The sequence below is a fragment of the Rhipicephalus sanguineus genome, chromosome 5 (genome assembly GCF_013339695.2).
Source record: "Rhipicephalus sanguineus isolate Rsan-2018 chromosome 5, BIME_Rsan_1.4, whole genome shotgun sequence".
NCBI lineage: Eukaryota > Metazoa > Arthropoda > Arachnida > Ixodida > Ixodidae > Rhipicephalus > Rhipicephalus sanguineus.
In genome coordinates, this window is record NC_051180.1 from 76,287,860 (window position 1) to 76,314,054 (window position 26,195).

Here is a 26,195-nt window from a genome sequence, read left to right on the forward strand (position 1 = left end):
TGCGAGACTAAAGTGAGCACTAACTGATGTTTCCGGTAAGCCTGTCTTGATACCAAGTATTAAGAAGTCACACCTGATCAAAGAATTGGTACGCTTGTTCGTTAAACTTTGCTTTTTTTTCACTAGTGTCTGTCTTGGAAATTAAACAAACCAGTCTGCAGACTGCACGATCTCTGTTCAACACCTTGCAGGGCAACGCACGTTCGCAAAGACAAGTATAACACGCTCACCCGTTCAGGCATTCGCACGCGCATCCAACGTCACAGGCCCTCAGTGTTTGATTTATTAATGACATAATTACTCGTTCGTTAAGTCATTACTTGTGCTCTTCAAGCACGTCATTAAGTTACCAACTTAATTTCGCACTGGCTAGCTATCGCATAAATACAGATCTTGAACAAGGCAAGTGAGATATAATAATAATAATAATAATATTAATAATAATAATAATAATAATAATAATAATAATAATAATAATAATAATAATAATAATAACAATAATAATAATAATAATAATTATAATAATAATAATAATAATAATAATAATAATAATAATAATAACGAGAAAGAAAACCCAGCACTCGTTTTCTTTTGTTGTCATTTTCTTTTATAATTTGCGCTATTCATTCCTTCGCTATCGCGCACATTAATTTGCTGACAAACTGCTATCACAAAAATCGTTCATTCACACTTACTCTCTCTTCGCTCGTACACACTTGCTCACAAATTCATAGGCTTAATTTCTCCCTTTCTTAAATGCTCGGCCCGTCCACCGTAAATTTGTTTCTACTACAGCTACTCACTCCTCACTAAAAGCTGCGCTCACTCATTCATTTGCAAATTATCGCTCACACCTCGTCCAGAGCGCAAGAAACTCACCCGTTATAGAACAGGATTATTAACGGACTAAAGCTTTGATTTAATGCAATGATGCGAGACTAAAGTGAGCACTAACTGATGCTTCCGGTAAGGCCGCCTTTCCACTTTTTCCGTTTATCTCTCTCTCGCTTTCTTTTCCCACTCATTCTTCGCACGCCCTCTCACTCAATGCCTTTCTTTCATAGTTTACCTGCCCGCACCACCGATACACGCAAAAGAAACGTTCCTATAGGAACGTTTCTTTTGCGTGTATACGTGACAGTTTTAAGCCAGACCGCGAACACACCCGACACGCGACTCTTCACGGCGCGCCATATGTGCCTCCGTTCTCGCGTCACGGATCCTCAATAGCGAAGCGCCACTCAGCTCGTATTTTATTCAGGCCCTCCGTCCATACGCGACTGGGGGAGCTGCCACACGGCGAGCCGGAGCTCGCGGCGGTAAACGTCACGCAGCATTCTAAGCGTGCCTTTAGGGCAATCAAAGGACGAGATGGAAACAGCTGCCGACGCCCGTTCGAGCGCCTGTCTCCGTCACTCCGGTAGTTGTGTACAGAACGTGTGAAGTCACCATCTGAGCGAGGGAGAAAGAAAGAAAGAAAGAAAGAAAGAAAGAAAGAAAGAAAGAAAGAAAGAAAGAAAGAAAGAAAGAAAGAAAGAAAGAAAGAAAGAAAGAAAGAAAGAAAGAAAGAAAGAAAGAAAGAAAGAAAGAAAGAAAGAAAGAAAGAAAGAAAGAAAGAAGCTTTCAAAATTATGGAACTACACTCTAAGAAAAAAAAGTGTCCTTTGACTCTTTAAAGATAGCATATACGAGGGAAGTCAGGACTCGTTGAAAAGAGTAACACGTAATCGTTTCATTTTTTTAAATAGAGTTCATGACGTCTTTCCAGTTCCCAAAATTAAAATTTCACCCGGCGTTTGCAGTATATCTGCAAATACATAGCCTTTAAAGTCTGTGGATAACCGGACCCTTGGGGCTGTTATCCCTGGGTGCCATCCACAAACGCCTCCTGGGGTGTGGGTTTGGACACAACTTGTTCATTAGTAGACAACCTAATCACAGAGTTGAGATTGAGTGAAGGGGCCATTGCTATGACATCAAATAGTCAAGATTAGCCAAAACTAGCCGCCGTTTAGCCGTTATTTAAACCAGTCCACATTAGCGGACATTAGCGTCCATTTAGTCAACAGTATCCAATAGTTAGCCGGTAATAGCAAGCGAATAGATACCGTAATTCAGCACGAACACAGACTGTAATTATCGCACACTATCATACCTGTTACGCAATGTGTGTGTGGAAAAGGTGCCAGAAGAAGTTGTCTTCACTAAACTAACGAATACGTACGGCACATACTGCATTGCGCGCGCGTTTCCATTGGGTCCCGTCAATACATCGACAAAGTCTACGGCGCCAGGATTTCTCGACGAATCGTTGCCATGCTGTATGCGGCGCGGAAACCGAGCAGCCTCCAGGAAATCCTGCTTGTCCTCAAGGCGCCGAGACATTATTTTCCAAAGCCGTTATACCACGCCCTACATTTCGTATTTCCCTCGCGTCTCTGCTTGCAGTTTTGTCGTTGAAAGCGTCCGCGCGCATACTTGTCTGCCGAGTGATGCACTACAACTGACATTATGTGCATACCGTCTGTTTAAATACAGTATACTCCTAGCAAACATTAAGTATTCTATCCCTCACGCGACCTTTTCTTTTTTTCTTCGCCAAACTTAGAGCTGTGACAAAAGGTGACAGGAGATGATCGGTACGTAAAATGTATTCCTCACTGGAGCAATTACTGCGTTATCTAAAAAGGAAAATAAAAACGATATATCACGCGTACATATTGTTCAACTTATTTATTTAGAAATGCTGTTGTGTCTTTTTTTCTCTTTTCTCTTCGCTAGATCGATACCCGATTGGTGGTTGACGTTCAGTTGAAATGAGAACTCTATTGACGTACTACATGACTGCTAAGAGCGCATAGCCAGGATTTTATTTTATGGGGGTGAGGGTCTGGCCCCACTTTATGTACATGTTGGTATATACTATATATGCGTGTATATACACAGATAAAAATGAAAAATTTCGGATGTTTGAATACCTCCGAATACCCAGTTTTCCACACCCGCCCACCTCCGGTTACGCATATACGCTGCGAAGGTATTCTGTGCACCAGAGTCGAACGTGGAAATATACATTTGAATACTTATGGCTTTCAGTTATATTTTTCCCCACAAAACTTGTACACCACGGTTAATTAGTATATTGAGTCGAACTACTACATCTAAAGTAAAAAAAAAAAACATCAGCGAGCCAATACTACAGAGCACGCGGGTACACCGCGATCTACATATTCTGCGAATGCGTCGATCATCCACGCGATATGACATGCCGAAGCCGAAAGCTTCGGCGTAGCATGCGCCATTTTTTTCTTCATCATATTCAGCACGAACGAATGTAGAAACGGTCGCGTCAGCAACCCACGCCAGCAACAATAAAACTGACAGCGAGTTTCGTTCGGTGAACTTCATTGCAACACCGCTTGCCTAGACACCTACACCAAATCGAATTGCTCCCGCACGCTTTTGCGTCCGAGCGTTTATACCCACGTCAGCCACATACAGATGCTGTTGCTGAGGGATACCATCGATTCTGACGGCCAGCCATCCTATATCGCGAACCATAACCACATGTATAAGGTTAGTTCCTTGTGATCACTGCTGTATGCTTGTATGCTTGTAACTTTTTATTCTTTATTATTGTTCGTATAAGTATGCTTTAATTGATTACTAAAGTACACTTTCTTGTTACATCAATGAGCTTCTTGTATATGTTATATGTATTTATGTATGTTGCCTAGATGCTGTTAGTGATTGCCAGCACGCTGTACGCTTTGCCTTAATTCCCCCCCCCCCCCCTTACTGTAATGCCATGAGGCGCTGCGGGTATGGCAAAAATAAATAAATAAGTCTTCGTATACTCAACGAGCACCTTGGTAACTTGCCGTCCCGATCGGAAATCGAACAGTCGACTTGCAGATGTACAAACGATGCTCGATCGTAACCAGAACAGTGTTATTCATTTCATTTATTTACTAGAAAATATCCGCAGCCCCCGACGCCATCACTGCAGGGGGGGGGGGGCGGAATACATACAGGGTTTGCCAAAAGAAAAAAGAAAAGAAACTCACACCCACAGAGCAAAGAAACGAGCAATGATATTGACAGTAACGAAAGCAAGCGCGCACACCGCCATACATCATAAACGACAGAGCACGAACACGTCAGTTCGGTATTGAGTAATTTGTCGTGACAGTTAATTAATTACATTGACTGATGGTGTACGGGGAAACTGAGCCGAGCAAGATATTTGTTCTAAAATTAGTATCGCTTATTTTCCATGGGTTTTTCCGTTCTAGAAATGTAAAATGTCCCTGCACCGCTGGAGTCATCAAAAGTTTTGCCAGTGAATCTTATGGTGTCCAAGTTTAGACGGGCGAGTCTACATAGTGTAGTTACGTCTCTTAGCAAGGTACTTCGTGTACATGAGGTGTGCATCGATATACTAACCGTATCTCTGCTTCTTTTTGTGCGTTATGTTCCTTTTATGCAACATTATTTCCGTATGTTTGTACTTTCTTTTTTCTTGCTGTAATACCCCTCCTCCTTCGGCCAAAGCATTTGCCCGCGGTATCAGCAAATAAATAAAACAAACATATGATGCGAGAACCATAGTAATACCTGTAAAGCAATAGCAGTGTTTGGATCAGTTGCCACGGTGTGCCGCCACGTGCCAGAACCGCGCTATATAATTCCCAGTAGCAACATTAGCCCGCCAATATTTATCTCTCTCATTCTCTATCTTATTTGGGCGTCAATATATATATGCCGGATACATTTAATCTCTAAAACGTCCCTGTTTGTTTTATGAAGCGCCTGCTCGTTTCCTGGAGCGTCTGCTGTAACGCTTGCCGCGAGGAAAGTTTAAAGCACATATTATTTACGCAGCCCCCTATTCCACCCTATTCAATCTTCGAACACTTCAAAAGCGCTCACGTGTTGATCTACCTGCGTACCCGAGAGGCAAGCAGGTCGCTCAACAACATTATTACGAAGGGCTTTCAACGGCTTTGTAGGAATGTATGGCGCTGATCAGAGAATTGAACGCATGCAGGCTCTTTGGGGCGAGCAGTGAGCACATGTGCTAGGCAAACAGCTTTGAAGTATACACGGCTTTGAAGTATATTCGAGCGGGCGCGAAAGGAAAGTGCAATGCGAGTACCCCCCCCACCCTTTTTTTTCTTTCTTTTTTTTAAGCGATGCCTTTATAGCTCACAGATCTCGGCGTTACGCGAAAAACTCGACGCCAAAGAGCGTGGAGAAATGCGGCCCTCGAAGGTGTGCCGGTCACACGCTTATTTATGTGCACCGTTTTCCAAGAATCGATGCTCTCTCGGTCGTGGGTTTGTCGGTGATCGGCCGTTTCTGATATGGCAATACGATCTTTTATCTAGGTGACTTGTGATTTCGCGTCGCCACACTTCACTGTTGCCTGGATATGAACGCATGACCGTCGTTGTTGCCTGTAGTAACTGAAGTGCTGCGCTGCAAAGCACGCGAATGAAGGTCCAGTCTGCCTCTTTCATTTTCCGGTGCTGTCCTCTGCCGTTTTGGTAGGGGTTTGGTAGGGGCCGGGACAATCGGTATTGCCAGAAGCAAAGCCTCCGAGATAAAGAGACGTTTCGCGACTTTCCCGCTAGGGGAGAGCGCATGCGCAGGGGCGTCGTGAAAAAGGCGGATTCACCACCATGGAGATTAGGAGGGAGTATTGCGCAATGCGAAAGAAAGAAAGAAAGAAAGAAAGAAAGAAAGAAAGAAAGAAAGAAAGAAAGAAAGAAAGAAAAGTAGCACGTCAGGCGCAAACCTTCGCTTGCCCCCATTTTCGCGATAGGGTAAGGGCTATTAAATTTTTTTTCTTGAGTAGAATGAAAACTCACGAACAGAACGCGCAATGATCGTACACATTAGAATCCCTAAAATGAGCTACTTTTGGTGTTTCTTTCCTTTGTACAAGTTCCATTTTTTTAAAACAAACAAATATTTAATAAAATAAAAAGCTGCAAAAACATAGACATGTAGACCTTGCCCTATCGTCAGAAGACCTGGGATCGAATTCAATGTTTTCTTGCTCGTCACAGCTGTCTCCCACCGGCTGACCCGCCTCCACCGATAGCTTTCCCTTCAGTCGCGCATTATGCAGCACCGTAAAAAAATCTGTCAAAAAAACGCATCATTTTTATCCCGAGGCATTCCTAGAATCACTGAAAGGAAGCCGAGATGGTAGAATAATCTCTAATGCCTTTTCTAGCAAGTACTCGTAATTACCGAGTAATTAAACGTCAGTTTAGAACTTAATGAGCCACGTCGCGTTTTCCGTAAGAAAAAATTCGAATCAGCGGTCCCAACAGACATGTACCTCATTATTGTCTGCAGGCGTTAACTTCTCGTTAATTACTAACTAGGAAAAAAAAAGGAATGGTTGTGGCGTAAGGAAAAGGACGTGATTAACGAGACCTATCGAGTACGCAGCACGGGTATCATGTTTGCTGGCATTTAAGCAATGCGACTTGCGATTGAGAAGGCTGGCAAAGAAAGAAGATTATTGCGCTCAATGATATATGCATATTATATGCGTGTACTATACCCGAAAAGAGGAATGGAGCAACGGTATCCGCCCATAATAAGTAAACAGCTTTATAACTAAACTCGAAGGGGCTTTGGTACGCGCTTCGGGGAAGCGAACGCTAAGTAAATAGAGAGAGAGAAGAGGGAACAAAATAAATCGAAAAGACGAACGAATTAAATACGACAAGAAAGAAGCGCACATGCTGGCTGTACCTCTTTTAATGAGTTGGGCTAACCAAAGAAATTTTCCGGACCGTGCTCGCGGGGAAGATTCGTTTTATCAGCACAAAAGTGCATACGCCGGCAGCGTCTGTGTTCTCTTGATTCGCTCTCTTGGCATGTTCGTACAAATACACGACAGCGCTGCCTTTGTTGTGCGTGTAGTATTTCCTTTGTGTTGATATACTGCAGAGTCCTTTTAAATGCGAAGCATTTCTTAGCGAACTTCTGCGACTTTGAGCGTATCTATCTATCTATCTATCTATCTATCTATCTATCTATCTATCTATCTATCTATCTATCTATCTATCTATCTATCTATCTATCTATCTATCTATCTATCTATCTATCTATCTATCTATCTATCTATCTATCTATCTATCTATCTATCTATCTATCTATCTATCTATCTATCTATCTATCTATCTATCTATCTATCTATCTATCTATCTATCTATCTATCTATCTATCTATCTAGCCGCCTACGACTTTGTGCTCTCCTGGTCGCTTGGTTCATCGAATGTGCACCAAAATTGGTATGGCGTAACATGACTGTATGACGAACATAAGTGACAAGTCACAACATGAAAATCATGACACGCATGTCATGTACAGCATGATTTACATGCTACGCTCATGGTGCGCTGGCGGCCGTTGCGCTAGTTTGATATACACCAAAATTGGTATCTTGCGACGTGACTGTGTGACGAACATAAATAACACGAGTTAACATGACAATCATGACACGCATGTCATGCACAGCATGACTTACGTGCCACGCTCATGGTGCGCTGGCGGCCGTTTAGCTAGCTTTACATACACCAAAATTGGTATCTTGCGATGTGACCGTGTAACGAACATAAATAACACGAGATATGAAAATCATGACACGCATGTCATGTATAGCATGACTTACGTGGCACGCTCATGGGGCGCTGGCGGCAGTTTCGCTAGCTTGATCTACCCCGAAATTGGTATTGCGCGATGTGACTGTATGACGAACATAAAAACTCGAGTTAACATGAAAATCATGACACGCATGTCATGTACAGCATGACTTACGTGCCACGCTCATGGAGCGCTGGCGGCAGTTTCGCTAGCTTGATATACACTAAAATTGGTATCTTGTGACGTGACTGTGTAATGAACATAAATAACACGAGTTAACATGAAAATCATGACACGCATGTCATGTACAGCATGAGTTACGTGCCACGCTCATGGAGCGCTGGCGGCCGTTTCGCTAGCTTGATCTACCACGAAATTGGTATTGCGCGACGTGACTGTGTGACGAACATAAAAACACGAGTTAACATGACAATCACGACAGGCATGTCATGTACAGCATGACTTACGTGCCACGCTCATGGGGCGCTGGCGGCGGTTTCGCTAGCTTGACCTACCCCTAAATTGGTATTGCGTGACGTGACTGTGTAAAGAACACAAATAACACGAGTTAACATGAAAATCATGACACGCATGTCATGTACAGCATGACTTACGTGCCACGCTCATGGGGCGCTGGCGGCGGTTTCGCTAGATTTATATACACCAAAATTGGTATCTTGTGACGTGACTGTGTGACGAACATAAAAACCCGAGTTAACATGACAATCATGACCTGCATGTTATGCACAGCATGACTTACGTTCCACGCTCATGGGGCGCTGGCGGCCGTTTCGCTAGCTTGATATACACCAAAATTGGTATCTTGCGACGTGACCGTGTGAGGAACATAAGTAACACGAGTTAACATGAAAGTCATGACACGTATGTCATGTACAGCATGACTTGCGTGCCACGCTCATGGGGCGCTGGTGGTCGTTTCTCTAGCTTGATCGACCCCGAAGTTGGTATCGCGCGACGTTACTGTGTGACGAACATAAATAATAGGAGTTAACATGAAAACCATGACACGCATTTTCCTCAATGACATACAAGACGATGTATGCAGCTGTTTGCTGGCTGCTTCGCATTACATCGATTCCCACAGTGCGTGGGATCTGCCGGCTTTTTTTGTATTGGAAGTTAACATGAATGGTACATTGTCGGCATAATCAACATCCTGCTGGACTTGATGCATACTTATCTTTATGTTTCTCTTTGTTATTATTATTTTTTTTTGCGCCGCTTGTAGTATAACATATTAAGATACCAAGATGAATAAACTGCGCGCACTGATGTATAATACCCGGTAAGTAGTGAATATATATATATATATATATATATATATATATATATATATATATATATATATATATATATATATATATATATATATATATATTCTTCTTATTATTATTAATGTTATCATTATTATTATTATTATTATTATTATTATTATTATTATTATTATTATTATTATTATTATTATTATTATTATTACATTGCTATTTCGAATAAATAACGGTCGACAGTACAGTGCAGGCGATGTCTGAGTGCGTGCGAAAAGTGAGGCATGACTTCGGGCTTTAGAGCACGTATACGCTCCGCCATATTTAACCAGAACACATTGCATTTTTCTGCTTCTTATGAATATATCATTAGAGGTTTCTAGCCGTGCGCGTTTCTAGAAATGTACCCCCAAAACAATCGTTTTTTTTTTTCCTCACAACCCTCGTTTTCCAAAGCTTAACCATTATGGATTTGTCCTTATTGTTTGGCTTAAGTCTGCTTGACGCCGGCCGGCTGCATGTACATAGGTTTAGCTTTTTTTTTTTCGCTGCTTCCTCTAAAGTTAAAGGGCATTTGTTTTTCGCAGTAAATCGATTACATAGCATGTCCGTCGATAAACGACAAGTCGTCAGAGGCGCGCCCACTCCGTTACCATTCCGCTAACCGTAAACAGGTTCTGCGAAAGGCCAATCGATGGCTGCCGTTCGTGTCCCACGTAACAGGCGCTCTGCGAGCGAATAATTCTTTTTTTAATATCTGGGGTTTAAAGTCCCAAAACCACGATATGATTATGAGAGCTCGCCGTAGTGGAGGGCTCCGGAAATTTCGACCACCAGAGGTTCTTTAACGTCCACCTAAATCTAAGTAGACGGGCCTCAAACATTTTCGCCTCCATCGAAAATGCAGCCGCCGCGGCCGGGATTCGATCCCGCGACCTTTAGGTCAGCAGTCGAGCGCCATAACCACTAGACCACCGTGGTGGGGCCTGCGAGCGAATCATCATTGTCTTATATTGAACATCAGGAAATTTAATAGGAATGATAACGTTTATTTGTTTTTAATCCGCGATGATCATATCTTAGTGTAGCTCCGCGATTTGTGAACGGCGAGCGGTGGCTCTCCCTGGCCTACCGCATTTACTCGCACATTAGCGGCACCGGTTAGCATGGTTCTAGTGTTGGCTAAATGGTGACCAATATATCTAGTGTTGACCGATCTTAGGAAATAATGGCTTGCTCTATGGTGCTGGTTGAATGATGAGGGAGAGTCTTCTTGCCCCTTAACAGCTGAGGATCACGTGACTTGAGCAGAAATGACGTCATAGCACCTCCGTGCAATTTCAGGGAAAGGTAATGACTAATGATGTGTCTGTTGTTGCATAAGGGTCGTGTCACTTGGGGTTGAGGGGGTGGGGGGGCAGTAATTCTCGCTATTTTCTCAATATTTTGCCAGCATCACCGGCATCACTTCTCGCATAGCCATGGTCGACAACGACGTGCTCCGCTCCACCAATGACGTCATACACGACGTTTCTGCCTAGGTCAGGTCATGTGACCCCGAGCTGTTCAGGCGCGAAGGGACTCTCCCGAATGATGACTAATGTTGTCTAAGTATGACTAAGTGATCGCCAGTATTGCCTTACCACTAGCAAAGGGCAGCTAGTGTTTCTATACGTTGGCTAATTGAATGGCTGGCGACTAATGTCGGCTAATGTAGTATATTCGCTGTTCTATATACCAGTGATATTGTTTTAATGACATCTCAACGTCATTACGCTTTCGCATATATATCTGAGTTGGTTCTGCCCGATTTTCTTCTACTTCGATGGTCGGAAGCTTATTCTTTTACATGCACTTTCTACATTACCATGAATGCAATGTTTCTGACAGGTTCTGCGAAGTAAAAGCCGGTGAGCGCGGTGGGTGCAAGCGCGGCGTGGGTGTCAGCGACGATATTGTTCGCGCGTGAACTCCTTTCTGCGTGCGGGGTTGAATGAAAAGGAACAGAATTTGAAATATAAAAAAAAAAACGAAGAGTGCGCGATGAACGCAACACGACACCCTTCGCGCTCTGTCAATTCAAGTCGCCCTCGTTTGTTCGGAAACCCTGACACTGGCAGCTACCTTGACATTTTTTCGCCAAGTTCTTTTCCTTCTTGTATAAATGTCTGTATTATCGGTTTTCTGGATTAATGTACAGCCACCTCGGGATATCATTCCCAAGAAAGTGAACAAACAAAGGAAAATGAGGAAACGAAACTATAGGCTATAACGATTTGTTATTCATTTAACCTGATTCTTTCCCTTCTTCACTACAGCATGTCAAAGAAAAATGACGCGCTAAGACATGTCACATCTCAGGCTCCATTCGGGGAACCGAAAGGAAAGGAACGCACGGAGAAACAAAATAAATAAATACCAGAATCGAGGTGAGAAATATATGAGTCACCGCGAGGGTACCAACAAAAACAGAATGCTGTCTGCACGACATCCGACTTCCAGCTGCTGCGACATCGCTGTCATGGGACTTCGCAGAGGAGCGCATTGTTTGCTTGGTTCGCCTCCGATGTCAGAAGCACGTTTTGTCTGCGCTAGCGAGATAGTGCTCGATTTGTGTATGTTCAGCCTTCACTTCGGCCACTTGCTTGTTTTTTTAGGTATATACTAAACACACACACAGACACACACAGACACACGCACACACAAACACACACGCACACACACACACACACACGCACGCACGCGCGCACACACACACACACACAAACGGGTCATGTTGCAGCTGCGGCGCGCTAGATAAAGTCCGCTACGCGGTCGCATTCGGTTCACACGCGGCAAGTATCCTCTGTGGTTTCATTTTCTTTCAATATAATGCGGGTTCTTTTTCTTGAATTTGTGAGAAGACGATTGTTTGCAGCATGGTTAGTTGGCCTAGTTGCAGGGGCGTAGGCAGAAAGTTTTTTTCGGGGGTGGGGGCACCTCCTTGATCTGAAGTGGGGGCCGGGCAGGCAGATCTGGTCGAGTGCCATTTCGTGCTGGCAAAAAAAAATAATAAAGATAAAAATCGGGAGGGGGGGGGGGTGGCACATCGGTGCCCGGCCCCGGTGTGCCACCCCCTGGCTATGCCACTGCCTAGTTGGTGCATTTCCATGATGAAATGAAGGTAGCTCGAGACAAAATATAACAGAGGTTTCAACAAGACATTACCAATGCCTGTGATGTCCTGTCTAGTCGCACCACCGCCATGGTGAATTGTCTGTTAATGTTAGACTTGGGGGACAGAATGATCAATCAATCAATCAATCAATCAATCAATCAATCAATCAATCAATCAATCAATCAATCAATCAATCAATCAATCAATCAATCAATCAATCGAGTGACAGAAAGAAAGAAGGGGAATGTTTTACGAGGAGCTAGTTCATGTGTTGGACACCACCAATGAATCGAAGAGACAATTAGGCCAGGGACCCCCACACATGTATCCACAGATAAACACACCAAAGTCATGTAATGCAGTATATATGCCGCTGTGAACTGACTGCATCGTTCATCTACGCAGTTCAGCTGCGTGACTCTATAACTAGTTGCTTCCGACGATGTGCTTAAAGTGTTCGAGCTTCCAGCTTGAAAATACAATACAATACAGGCGTTTTCAATACAGTACAAAGTAGAACCAATTAATTTGACATGCACGCAACGGAAGGCACAGCTGCTGAAGTGGCATATTGTAAATGTCAAATTAACTGCATGGCGGTGTAGCCAGCATGTTCAAAACTATTCCATTCGTCCCATGTAAATAGCTATGCGTACATATGTATAAGTACAAGTACACGCCGCCACCTAATTGTACTGCACTGGCACAGATAAATATCTGTCATCCTTTATACAACATATGTAGTCCCTTCACACGTATACAAGCGCATGGCGTCTTTCAGACTCGAGAACAACGGAAAAACTGCCAGCCGAGTAAAACAAACAAATATTTTCACATAAAGTAGTGAATGCGTTTATCTGGCGCGAACTGCGCAACCTTTGTGCATCCTCTTTTTTCTTTCTTTATTGCCTATGTACAAACCTTTGTGCATCCTCGCTCGATTCACCCAAACATCGGCCGGGTCACTGTCGCAAGCGCGCGCGCTGTTCAGAACATAATGGTTTCTTCCCATGCGCAGCAGCAATATAATGGCACGACCGCGCGACCTATGTCGTCTAGCCTTATACTTCTATTGGAGGATATAAAAACTTCACGGTCAACAATAGCGACGGCCTTGGAAGACCCGCCTCCACGCGCCGCAAGACGGAACAGCTGGACAGCTCGTGAGCTAAGCAGGCTGAACAGTCGCATACGTTACTTACGAACCGTGCGTCGACACAATTAAAACGACTTCCACGCGAATAAGGCGAAGGTGCGATGGAAATCAATGCGGTTCCACAAAACGGGGAGTGGGGAATTCCCCAATGCGCACCGGACTTGGGCCCCAAAGGCCGCGCGCACCGCTGTATCGGGGTTCACACGTACACCGCTTCGAACGGCGCCGGGCCAGGGATGACTCATCGCCCGTATTGTATTCTTTACACAGCGAACACCGGCCGGGAGAAACCGACGGTTCTCCACTTGTGCCCGCTTCATCCCGTTAATCCGCGACGGCTTTAATCAGCACCTGACGCCGAGATTCAAGCTTTCTCCGCGAACACAGATGTTTTGCATGCAAAACGCTAGTCTAGCTCAACAGGTTCGGTTAGAGCCGCTGCGTAGCTCCTTCAGCAGAAAGCTTCAGGACGAAATTAAACCGCCACACCGCGAACGAAAATAGGCGCCCCGCCGAAAGGCGGAAATGCTGTTCCGAGTCGTCGACCCTATCTCTGGGCTTTCTCACCCAACTCGAAAGCTCTCGGGAGAAGACCAATTTACAGGCAGAGAGAAAAATTGGGGAAACCCGCGCGGTGTATCACGCGGACTGGTCGAGACTCACCGATTGTGGAGATGTATGTGTCGTAGAAGCGCTCGTCGCAGAATCGGTGTACGATGCACGTCTTGCCCACATTGCTGTCTCCCAGGACGAGGATTTTGAAAATGGCCGTGAAGTCCACCGCCATGTTGGCCCCAACTGACAAGCGGGCTTGAAGCGGGATCGATGTGTTGCTCCGGGAGAGAGGAAAGCGAAGGGAACACGGAGTTTCCGGCGGATGTGACGTAAAGCTCACATCTGCCGCCGCCGCGTCATTTTTTTGTTTATGTTTTTTTTTTGTTTCGCGTCGCGATGCCGCCGTCGCTTGACAGGCAAGCAAACAGAGCCACCTCGGCTCGTCAAGTTACGGCATGACTTCACCCCCATCCACCCTCCTCTCCAAGGAACGCGAGCTTGGAGGCTTTAGTACGCTGTCCAGCATTCGAAGGAGAAATTGAAATCCGCAGCTGGCGTCCCTAGTGAAACTGCAGTTTCGAAATTCGTTCGTTCAGCGCGAAATCGCGGTGCCTCTGCGGCACTCCTTCACCAAAAGTGCCGTTGGTTTATTAACTGGTTGTTTCCTATTCTCTGATCCGACGCACCATAACCGCTAGCCGTGATCAAGCGCAGTACATCTGATACAGAGGGAAATGTCATACCACTGGAAGGAATAATTGGCAGTCAAGCTTCCCTGGTCAACACTGTTTCAGCAAAAAAAAAAAAAAGACAATTCAAGATAGGTTACTTGAAATAATATTTGTTGACACTGAACAGACCTTTTGTTCATACTGCAGAATGTTGATCTTTTTAAGGAATATATTACAGTATTATGTTCATTACTAAAAATGCTCCCATTTTATGCTATATGCTGCAATGAGAGCATCTCGAGATACCATCTCGGGGCATGCCACATAAGGGTTCATCCCGAAATGCTTACAATAGGTGAATGATAATGCACATATTTTTATGTACACTGACCCATTTTGAAACAAGAATGTGAAGTTTGCCGTTAGCTGGTGTTGCAGTAATAGTTTTTAAACTGTTCTGCAAAATCCAAAGCATTAATAGCAGTGCATGTGCCCCTTTAATGTAAATTAGACCCAAAAATGAAAACTCGGCAGTTAAACACACATACACAAAACATGCAGAGCCTTTTTTGATAACTTTAGGTACCAACACCTTACGCTGCTGCAACCAAGTGTGGGCAGTTACAACAGGTGGTTAACTCTGAACTTCTTCCTTACTTTGTTTTATATTTTTAGTGCATAAAAAAAAAAGTCTCCCCATGCTTCCCTTAGCTTTGTTATGCATTTTCTTTGTGTGGGTGCAACTCACAAAAATCTGCTAGTTTCTCATTCATTTTAACAGCCATGCTTTACAATGTTTGAGTGCTTAGAAATAGGAATGCATAACTATTTCCAACAACAATGAAGTGCTTGCTGTTGTAGATGTGAAGAAACAATGCATTTAATGTGCAACATCTGTGCCAGCATGCAAAATATAACCAACAGTGGCAAGAGGTCTCCAAACAGTCGATTAGTTTATTGATATTCAATCTTGACAACCAAAACCTTGAACACAGATGTAGACTTCCACCACAAGTTATAGTAAAGTAGTTGAACACACAAAGGAAACATAAGTAGGCTGAAAATTACGCATGGTTTTATGCTGGTAACTGATGTTAGTTAGCCTGGAGGCCAGCCGAGCTGACGTCCACCAAGAACGTGAATGTGGACATGATAGACCGACTGGCAACCCTGAGGACCGTCGTTGATCACAATACGGAAACCCTTGTCCAGTTTTTGCTCCTTGGCCACGTGCTGTGCCACGTACAAGATGTGGCCTAGAATCTGGAAAGGGGATAGGACGAGGAAAAGGACATGAATACACACAAACAACAATGCCGAGAAAAAAAAAAAAAAAAGGGCAAACATTCAACCTCTGACATAGTTTACTAATAATATCTGGGGTTTAACATCCGAAAGTCACAATATAATTATGAGGGACGCCATAGTGCAGCGCTCTAGAAATTTTGGCCACCTGGGGTTCTAAGTCTAAGTACACGGGCCTCAAGCATTTCCGCCTCCACAGAAAATGCGGCCGCCACAGCCGGGATTCGATCCTGCGACCTTCAGGTCAGCAGTTGAGCACCATAACCACTAGACCACCATGGCGGGGCTGACTTAGTTTCTGCATTTAAAGCCAACTGCAAGAGAATTTCATGCTTCTATATTGCTAGCGAACACACACAAAGGACGACATAGAAAGAGACAGGACGACCGCTAGACTTCAACTGTCCTCTCTCTTTCTATGTCGTCCTTTGTGTGTGTTCGCTAGCAATATGGAAGCATACAATCAATGCCAACTAGCCCAGCTTAATGCATTAAAGAGAATTTTAGTTTTCATAAGAAGCCTAGTTTCAGATAAGGGTGAAAAAAAAAGAGCCTTTGTGCAAAATATTGTTTGAATGAGTGGGAGCGTCGCAGAAAGCTAGCAAGAATGGGCACATTGGATACAGAAATGGGAAAATGAAACCCTCATAATTACCTCTTGCCTGGGATATGTGACAAGGGTATGCCCTAAAACACACAGTTCCTTGGTATTGCCTCTCGGAGGCAATATTACATATATTACATCTCGGAGGCAGTGTGCCTGTACCATACACCAAAACGAAAACCACCAGGCACCAGCATCCTCTGTTTAGAGGCTACTAAGAAGAAAACTATGCCATTACAAAACCTGCTGCCTGGAAAAGTTAGGTGTATCTATGACTCACCCATAATAAATTCAGCCAACAAGAAATTTACTTTAATTTGGCCCTTAAGGTGAACACACAGGAAAAAAGAAGTTACAACAATATGCTTCACTACTTCAACCTTCAATGTGACCTTGAATGTGGCACCTTACCAAGTCTTCAAGCCAACAACCCAAGCCAAAATAAATAAGAATGAGGGCCATATCATCAATGCACAGTGATTCTGTAAAACTTAATGAAGGCAGTCGACAAGGTAGAGCATTTACACATAGGCATAAACACAATTAAGCGAGCGTGAATTAATCAGAGTGTAAGTGCACCCCAAGAAAATTCAAGAGCTAAATTGAAGAAAGCCACCAATTTCTACAAAACTAAAAAAACAAACAACAACAAAAAACAAAATGACAACTTTCCTTGAGCAAAATTAAACTTGCATGCATGCCAGTTGCCAGCGACATAAATCCAGGAAAATTGCAGGGGGGGGGGGGGACACACATATCTTGCCATGACGGCCCTGTTGTTTTTATAAATATGTCTTATTTTTAATTATATAAAAATTAACATAATATTTGAAGATAAAGTTTAAAAAACGAGCATGGCTTCCAAGATCGCCTAACTGTATTGTGCTATTGAGAATTCTCTGAAACCGGTTGAAAGGCAGTTCAGTTGAAAATTTAAAGGGACACTGAAGAGAAACGATGAATCAGTTTAGATCGATAAATTATGCTCTGAGAACTGTAATGTCGTTAATTTCGCCATCATAGATTATCAAATTCAAAGTCCCATTTTTAAATTTCGCTCCGAAATCTCCCCGCGTGGTCAAGGATTTCAAAGTGTATTTATCGTATTTTGGCACCATTGGCTCAACAAAATTACCCAAAATTTGGTACGTTAAGTCTATGTCTCCCTCAGAGGACAATGTACTTCATTTTTACCAATTAAGAGCTACGTAGTCCTTAGTAGACGCTGTCAGAACATGTGATGTCACGGCAAATGGTGTGGAAACTTCAAGGTGGCGTCACCACCCACATTTTGTTCTTGCGCGTTTTCTTGCTTACTAAGAGTCTTCTCGCAGCAAGCGTGGTGTTTTTGGGATTGTGAATGAGTACTTTACTAATGTGAGAAAAATCGTTTTGCTCTTTAGTGTCCCTTTAACACAGTTCTATAAAGCTGGGTGGGATGCAGCACAGATACACTCTAAAACTTAGCAGGCATTAAAAAAAGTTTAATGCGCTATTACTTAGCTGCCAAGCAAATCAAGTATGATGTTTGAAAGGTTAATCTCAAGGGGGGAAACATGCATGGCATGTCTCTCCCCCCCCCTGCCCCCCCCCCCCCCCACAGCCTGAAACACAAGGGGAGTCTGGACCCGCCTTGACCCCCCCCCCCCCTCTGACAACCACTTGATTTACGGCAGCGCTGGTTGCACAGCCTTTGCATATTTGCATGAGAAATCAAATGATAGGGCATGATGAAATCCAAGTTAGTGCTGCAAGATGTAATTCAGTAAGTAACTGCTGTTTAATGCGTGCAAATAAACAGTCGGGAGTATGTGCAAAAATTGGCAGTTAGCCAATCATCCCCAAAGCTTTTTTAGAATAGGCGCCACTCCACGGCACATTTGACAGTTCTCGGTGTTTACACCGTTGTCATGCACCCTAATAACAAGTAAAGACTATCCGACAGATTCACAGGTTGCTGCAAAAAATGTGCTCCAAGTACTGAACCTGGCCATCCGCTAATTTTGCAAACAGGTGTGTCGTTTATCGAGCGAATTTCCTAGCGCAAAGTATGCCGTAACTTACATCTTTATCGTCTTCCTTCGCTTTGGAAAGCTGCGGAATTGCCTTCTTTGGGATCACCAAAAAGTGCACAGGAGCCTGCGGGTTGATGTCGTGGAAAGCTACACACTGAAAATTAAAAAAAAATATATATATATATATATATAGTGTCAGGACAAATATGGTCATGTTAAGCGTGTTTATTTATGGGGCATTACGGAAACAGGTGGCCACTAAGCGTAGAAACACTTGCAGTTTAACAGAGACAAAAAAACAAAACAAAATGAAACATTGCCATGTTTAACGACGCCGTCAAAGTTGCTGCAGCATGCAACAGTTGCGAAACTCGCAAGTCAACAAAAAGCCCGGCGTGCAAAGGAACCTAAACCAGCACGCAAAAGAATGCAAGCCGGGTGTGGCGCCTGGGAGGGGAGGGGGGGGGGGGCGAAAGTAACTTGGTTTACCCGATGCCGCATCTAAAACACCCAAATAACTTCTAAAAAGCCGCCGATGGGTTTATAAAATGTTTACTTTTCACCCAGCGAATAAGATTGGAGCGCCAAATTGGCGTGCACGTGCAAACTTGAGACTCGACAGCACCGTTTCTTTTTAAATCCCGTTTAAGCCGTCTAAGGACGTGGGTATGGAACTAGCATCCAACCGATTACACGATTACGGTGGTCATGAACTGCTATACTTAAATTTGTTTATTAACAGTCGGGAGTAAGGTTGGCGATAGGCCTAGTTTGAACGACGCCGAAATATGGTCAACCGCTACTCACACAGGGCGATTACGTGGCCTATAGCTTAGAACACGTCTGCGCCAGTGTATTTTTAGCCAGCGTCACGCACAACAAAATATTGTGCGCAAGCATTTATCGCTTGCAGGGCCCTCATAGCGGAACCTCACTACCGAGACCGCCAAGGGCTCTAGTCAGAAGTTTTGCACATATACTCACCTTGTCATCTTCGTAGATAAACTCAGTAGGTATTTCACCTCTTACAATTTTGCCAAAGATGGTATCGTCTGTTTCAGTTGCCAGCTGCGCTTTTTGAACTTCGCTAGCCATCTTACTGAAATGCCGGCACAAACGCCGGGACGCCGAAAGTAAATTCTCGAAAAATCTTCGGCGGTGAAGTGGGCGGGATCAAGAGTTGTTTACTGCGCCCGCTACGGAGGCAACGTCGCTGAAAGCGCTTACGGTGTATTACTACAGTGTACTAATTCTAGAACACTGTAGTATTACGGTGTCCGAATAAAAAAACCATAATGGCAAAAACTCGCGCAGAGCGCCTAGAATCGTGCAAAGGCTGCTAGATTCACAATACCAAATAAATATAAAAATCGTGCAGATATCCAATCACCGTGGGAATCAGTGCGAATCTTCTACACTTGGTCGCGATGCGCATGTTCAAAATAAATGAGAAGCATGCACGTTTCGGGAAATGTGAACTGCAAAATTCCGAGTGCTTTAGCTGCTAATGCTCCAACGCTCCCGCAACGCCGACTCACCTTGATTCATTATACAATTTAATAGCGATATCGAAACTGAGCGCGCCCAGCCGCGCTCCGAGTTTCGATATCGCCATTAAACTTAGACAATGAATATCTCAAATTACGTGCATATTTTGACATTTCTGAAGATAGGGTATGACAAACTGTGGCGGCCTACATATTTTCCACAAAAACAACTGCCCTGTAGTCAATAATTAAAAACTATGACAAGCTTCTGTTGACGAGTCACCTCAACGTCACTTTAGCTACGGCAAATTATTTCTGTCTCGAGGTAGAGTTCGTGTGCAAAGACGACAGGAGCCTCGCTGTCTTAGAATTCTTATGAGAGATCTGTATTGTTTAAAAAAAGAAACCCTGCAAGTGCAGCATGTGATCTCAATGACAGAAAATGGGGCTGATGAAGCATATTTGCACGTAAAGTCACAGCAAAACAGCAGTTGAAAAGTACCTGCGTGAACTTTATTATAAAACACTGATGGCATCAAAACAACTTGCCAAAAGCTTGCTGGCATAACACAATGGCACTTGAGATGTCGGGAACATTGTCAGCTTAAACTTCAGCATACTGTACACTTCAGGTATGACACCATTTCTCCAACGAATGCCAAACGCCCATGGAAGAGGGCATATAAAAATATTTTGACTTTTAAAATGTAACTAACACTCCTTTGACTCAATCTATAAACTGTATAAAGTGCATGGTTTATCACTGCCAACTGCGTGTTTATGCTTAATATTTGCAATAAGCTTCAGAAAATATATTTACTAGGGAGACTGTGAAATCTTGAAACAAGAGCGAACAATATTCCATGGGGCGCTGCAATTCTAAATATATACCGATGACTGTATCCACCTCAATGACACCTTGAGCTGTGCAAAATATGACATGTCACACACACATACCATGAGGTGGAATGAAGTTATGCATTTAGAAACAGCAAATAAGTGTCCATGTTTATCATGTTTATGAAAACAATGACATCAATATGCAGAAAAAGTAAAATGCACACCACAAAAAAATTTACAGAGGTGTGAAAGTGCCTGAGCTAACTATGTGACCACACAATGACTACAACTCATGTGAAGACCCTTCACAATTGAATAAGGCACCAATACACGAGTTCTGTTATTCTGACATCCAAGGTATGATGGTGTGAGCATTCTTATTCACAGCTGATTCAACAAGAAACACAGCCCCTTCGTAATAGCTGTGTGTCAATGTGTGACGAGAAACCTTATTTCTGGTTTCCATCAGCCATCAAAAAATGTCCTCCAACAATGAACTATGAAGAATAAAAGAAATAGAGATCTCGTTCTTAAAAAAGCAAGTTCTCAAGTCCATTTTTTTTTCAAGCCACATCACCTGCTGGCTTGCATTGCAACAAGACAAAACACAACAGTAACGTAAAAAAATACACTCGGAGATGTAGTACAAGTACTACAGTGACATATGGTGCCCGCTCCAAATGACACTTAAATGTCAAATAGGATAAAAATGGTTTACACATGGTCCTTGTAGCACTGCACATTCTGTGGAAGCACCTGGAGCTGCAGCCACTGAGTTCACAGCACTCGTAAGTACAAAAGATATACAGGCAGAGGAATGGTTAGTTTCTGGCTGGGCGGCATTGAAAACGTAATGCCTGAGTAACTCTACTGCAGGAGCAAATGGAAGCGTACTATTGTGCCCTCCTTTGATTCGCCCCTCAACAGGAGCAGCTGGATGAAGACGGATTGATATCCTCGTTAGTGGACGAAAGCCGGTCTATCCGGAGTGTCTTTGACAATGTGAAGGTGTCCAATGATCCATAAAGTGAAGGGTCAGTGGGTATGCTGCCAGGATCCACATGGTTCTGCCTACTTGCTGCAGCCTTCTCTTCCGACTCAACGATCCGAAGCGCCAGGTGCCGAAACATTTCGTCGATGCCTGCAAAACAAAGGTGACAACTGAGTATCTGTGATGCATCAAAGTACTGGCTTTGTGATTGACTCAATGTACCCATAAAAGAACTACACATTTTTGTGCATCCAAACAGAGACAAAGAGGCAACGATAAAGAGACGTTACTGAATATATGCTGCATGTAACAATGCCCACAGTTTCCGAGGCTTCATAGACAATTTGGCTATGAACCACAAGTTGTTAAAGGGACACTAAACGCAAATATTAAGTGGATGTTGATTGTTGAAATAGTGGTCCAGAAACCTCGTAGTGCTACCTTTATGCCAAGGAAGTGTTTATTTTGAAATAAAATCACGTTTTAGTGGTCCGCATCGCGTTAGCGCACTTCAAATCACCCGTCTGAAAGCGGTATTTCACATGTCACTGTTGCCATGCCCAATGTTGCCCACCTTTACTGCGCAGCGGCATGCACTGGCGGCGTGCACCATTCGGGCATCCGGCAACATCACATACGTGCGGTATTTTGTCAAACTTTCTATTACAGCGACTTTCACGAGCGTGCAAAATACATGCAGCAGTACGCGATACCGGAATTACCTCTGAGACGGGACCGCGTGACCGAAGCAGGGTGCTGGGTGAAGCGCAGTGCGGCAAAAACGGAACTTTTGAACCACGCGCCGCTGTTCCCCATGGCAACGCCAAAGAGGTTCTTTTTTCCATGAATCAAAGAGAAACGAACAAGCAGCATTTTATTACGTCTCTTGATGCACGGAAGGTTCTTTTTTTATTGCAGCTAGTTTGATTACTAGTGATTAATTGTATTGAGATTCTCCCACGTCATCGGGATCACTTCCAAAATGTCCCACTCGTGGCGCTCATCGTGTGATACATTTAGCTTAATTTCTCGGTAAGTAGCGAACTGCTGTTGATAATACTGCCGTTTTAGACGTTGTCATACATTGAGCTTTCACTCTGACATAAATTGTTATTTGCCTTTAAACAGCATTTATTTGTGTTCATTTGCGAAAACTGTAAAAAGGGCTTGCCAAATTTTGTAGAGATGAAAGCAAAATGAAATGCGGAGAGGCCATGCTGCAGTGAAGTCTGCTGTCCTTCCTAACAAGGAATGGTCACTCCAACTGTGTTGACTACTTCCCTGTATACTCCTATATTGAAGCCAAGGGGTCACATGATGTTTTTGTCATAACCTCCATTTCCTTTTTATAGCAAATGCGGTTTCCTCGTGGATTTTTGCAGATTTCCAATTCACAGAAATGTCACAGGCTGACAGGGTTCAACGCAGGATCAGAAAGATACTACATACTGAGTAGTACTGGGCATTATCGAAGATACATGTATCTTAAATACTATCTTAATAATCTTTGGGTATATTATATCTGTATCGTGATATGTCTAGCAAGATGTGTATCAGTGTCTCTATTTCCGTTACATGAAATAATGTGTCATGTATCTTAAGATACAAGATACTGCTACCTTTGAATGTTATGGGTTCGGTCCCCCCAGCAACAAATTGTTTTTTCATCCATTTTATTTCATTCCCATTCATGTCATAATTAATGAACTTTTAATTAAAAACTAGTAACACCTCCTATGCTTTCTTTGGCTTCATTATCTGTTGGCTTCCTAAGGTTCTGCTTTTTCACTGCAGCATAAAGTGTTCCAGTGCTTGTATATTTCTGTTGATGCACATATGACAACTTTTGCATAAAAATTAACCTACTATTCGACCACTGCAATGGAACTGCTGTAGTACAGTTGCAACTTGATTTTACGAAACCAGATTTTATGAATTTACCAACTTAACGAAGAAATTTGGATTTCACCCGCAGTTGCCCATAGGTTTAATGCTTTTACCAACTTGAAATAACGAAACGAGCTTCGCCGCCAAATCCGATTTAACGAGGCATTACGGGAAAAAAGATTTATAAAAGAAGAGGTTTTTCTAAATTTATGCCGTCTAGAATGTCTGGCAGTGCGCTGCGAGACATTATAGATGCAGCCTAGCAGTGTGCTGCCAGGCTGCGTCGGGCTCCACAAGTTCGCAAAACGAGCAGGAAGAGGCATCGCCCAGTTGTTGGGAAGAGCTTCATCGGCGCGACAAAGTGGCCGCAGGTCATAACTTCAACGACTTCGTGATCACCGACGCAGACGCAGGCCTTGACACAACAGAAGTTCTGGACGACGATGAGATAGTGTAGCTTGTTTCCGGCGCACAAGAGGAGCCCGAAGATGCCAACGAACAGGATACCGTAGAAGCTCCCGTGCCCACACCAAGACAGGTGATGGACGCCATCGACCTTCTGAGGCAGTTTGCCGGGGCACAAGAGGGTGCTGAGGACGCTTTGATTTCGCTGGCCAGCTACAAGAATTCTGTGCAACCGCTGCCCATGAAGCACGCCAGGCGAAAATCACGAGCTTTTTCACTAGGCAATAAGTTTGTTATTCTCTTGAATGAAATTTGTACTTCTCTCTTATTTTACGAAGTTCCCTATTTATCGAAGAAATTTACGGGTCCCGGTGACTTCGTTAAATTGAGGTTCAACTGTATAGTGAATGGTTGGATGATATGGATCGCCACAAAAGTCAAAAGGTCAAACTCTGTCAAGGATGCAGATTTATTATCTAAAGAATGCTGTCATGACAGACCAAAGGCATTACCTGAAGAGCCATTAGCAATCTGTAGAATAGCCACTGCCATTATAAGGAAGTTACAGAGGGCCGCACAAAGAAGTCCTACTGCTATAGCATAGTGCTTGCTGTTTGTAATAAAAAATACAAACCACATAAAGAAAACAGTCGCAAACACCTCACTGTCCTGCACTTGTATAGTCTAATCCACCTTTGGCTATTTCACTAGGGAGACTGAGGAGTCTTCGAGCAAGGACTGTCGACATCAAGCTGCACTCACCAATGAACACTCGCAATGTTCACTTCAGAGATCTCCTCATCACCACCAGAACTGCTAAATTCGACATCATCGCCGTCTTCTTCAATCTGGACACAAGATGAACAACAGCATTCGAATCAACTTCATCGGAAGGAAGACGATGAAGATGAAAAGCTTTTTTTTTTCAGGTCGACGCCCCAGCTATGCATGCATCGCCACCATCAGACACCGTGTCTCTTTGCAACAACTGCGCTCCTGCTGCAGGAGCAACCGAAATTGTCAAGTACCGTAAAAACCCATGTATAGCTCGGACCTGCATATAGTCCGAGGTGCATTTCGGAGATAGGAAACATGAGAAAAAGAGTTCTCACCCAAATATAACCCGAGGAAAACAGAAATTGGACATTTATTCACACACTTATTCATTGTCGTCTGGTGCACTCCATTCCGAAATTCCCTTGTCAGAGATGTCCTCCTCCAGCACCTCATCTTCTGTAAGGGCGCTTGAAATCGAGCACTTCTTCAAGGCACGACGAACGAGCACCTCGAGAATGCAGGCCGAAGCCTCGGAGATCCATGTGCACAGTATCGCTGGTGAGGCTCATTCCAGCCGTCCGGCAGTGGTCCGGATGGCAGAAACGACTCTCCGAACCACACCCACTATATATACAGGCGCTTGATGTGGTCCTTTAATGGTTATTTAGGCACAGCAGCTGCAGCTGGAATACCATCCCTCCCGGGATGACGACGAGATCGGCGCGGGAGGCGTGAAGCAGTCGCTGAGGTGACACCGAAACGCGTCGAGCACGAGTATCAGTGGGAGCTCCAGCAATACTTCATTTCTCCTGAACGAAGTCTGGAAAATGCTTCATTTCTCAGCCCCTAGAAACTTCTTATGCCGCTGCACACAAAGAGGGCTTCTTTCAGTTTCCTCCGACCACACATGCCTTGCTCGTTCACGCCAAACTGGCGCTCTGCAGCACAGTTGCCGATGGTTTCGGCAGCCGAGATCACCTTTCTTTTAAAAGCAGCCGAATACTGCTTTCGCGGTCCTTGCATGGCAGGGCCGTTGTGAAGTGTTCCAAATGGTTGCAATGGCAACTGTTACATAAGCCTGATGATGGTGATAGTGCCACGCAATGCTGAAACCAAAACTGTGAATTTCGGCTGGAAATTCTTGGGATCCGCATATATAGTACAAGGCAGAAATTTGGCAGCATGAAATTTGGAAAAAAAAAACACGGATTATACGCGAAACTTTAAGGTAAGTGCTTCCATCTGGTGGGCGACAAGTGATCTAAGCTGTAGATGAGTGCTTCACATCCTGAACACCCAAGAGGTGAATCTATTCTGGTAGGACAAGCTCTGCTCATCCGAAACAATTCAGCGACACTTTGGCTGGGACGTGTTGTGCTAGTCTAAAACAC

At 43.8% G+C, this 26,195-nt stretch overlaps 3 protein-coding genes across 4 annotated transcripts in view; all 3 read right to left on the reverse strand.

Annotated features, from left to right (window-relative positions):
• The window catches only part of LOC119393794 (ras-related protein Rab-8A), a 118,633-nt gene extending 104,505 nt beyond the window's left edge, over positions 1 to 14,128 (reverse strand). For both annotated transcript variants that reach the window (XM_037660955.2, XM_037660957.2), the window contains exon 1: positions 13,931 to 14,128. In XM_037660955.2, the coding sequence (XP_037516883.1) occupies positions 13,931 to 14,054 (124 nt within the window). In that variant the 5' untranslated portion in view covers positions 14,055 to 14,128. The remainder of the gene's footprint in view (positions 1 to 13,930) is intronic.
• Positions 14,129 to 15,431: 1,303 nt separating this feature from the next.
• Positions 15,432 to 19,633, reverse strand: LOC119393795 (adenosine 5'-monophosphoramidase HINT1). Its single transcript, XM_037660958.2, has 3 exons — positions 19,402 to 19,633; positions 18,467 to 18,571; positions 15,432 to 15,756 (listed from the first exon to the last, which is right to left on the reverse strand). Exons 1-3 carry the CDS (start codon positions 19,510 to 19,512, stop codon positions 15,592 to 15,594), a joined length of 381 nt encoding a protein of 126 aa, XP_037516886.1. The 5' UTR covers positions 19,513 to 19,633; the 3' UTR covers positions 15,432 to 15,591.
• Positions 19,634 to 20,372: 739 nt separating this feature from the next.
• LOC119393796 (uncharacterized) overlaps positions 20,373 to 26,195 on the reverse strand; it is a 31,232-nt gene continuing 25,409 nt past the window's right edge. Inside the window, exon 6 of the mRNA XM_037660959.2 lies at positions 20,373 to 21,885. Within this exon, the coding sequence (XP_037516887.1) occupies positions 21,665 to 21,885 (221 nt within the window). The 3' untranslated portion in view covers positions 20,373 to 21,664. The remainder of the gene's footprint in view (positions 21,886 to 26,195) is intronic.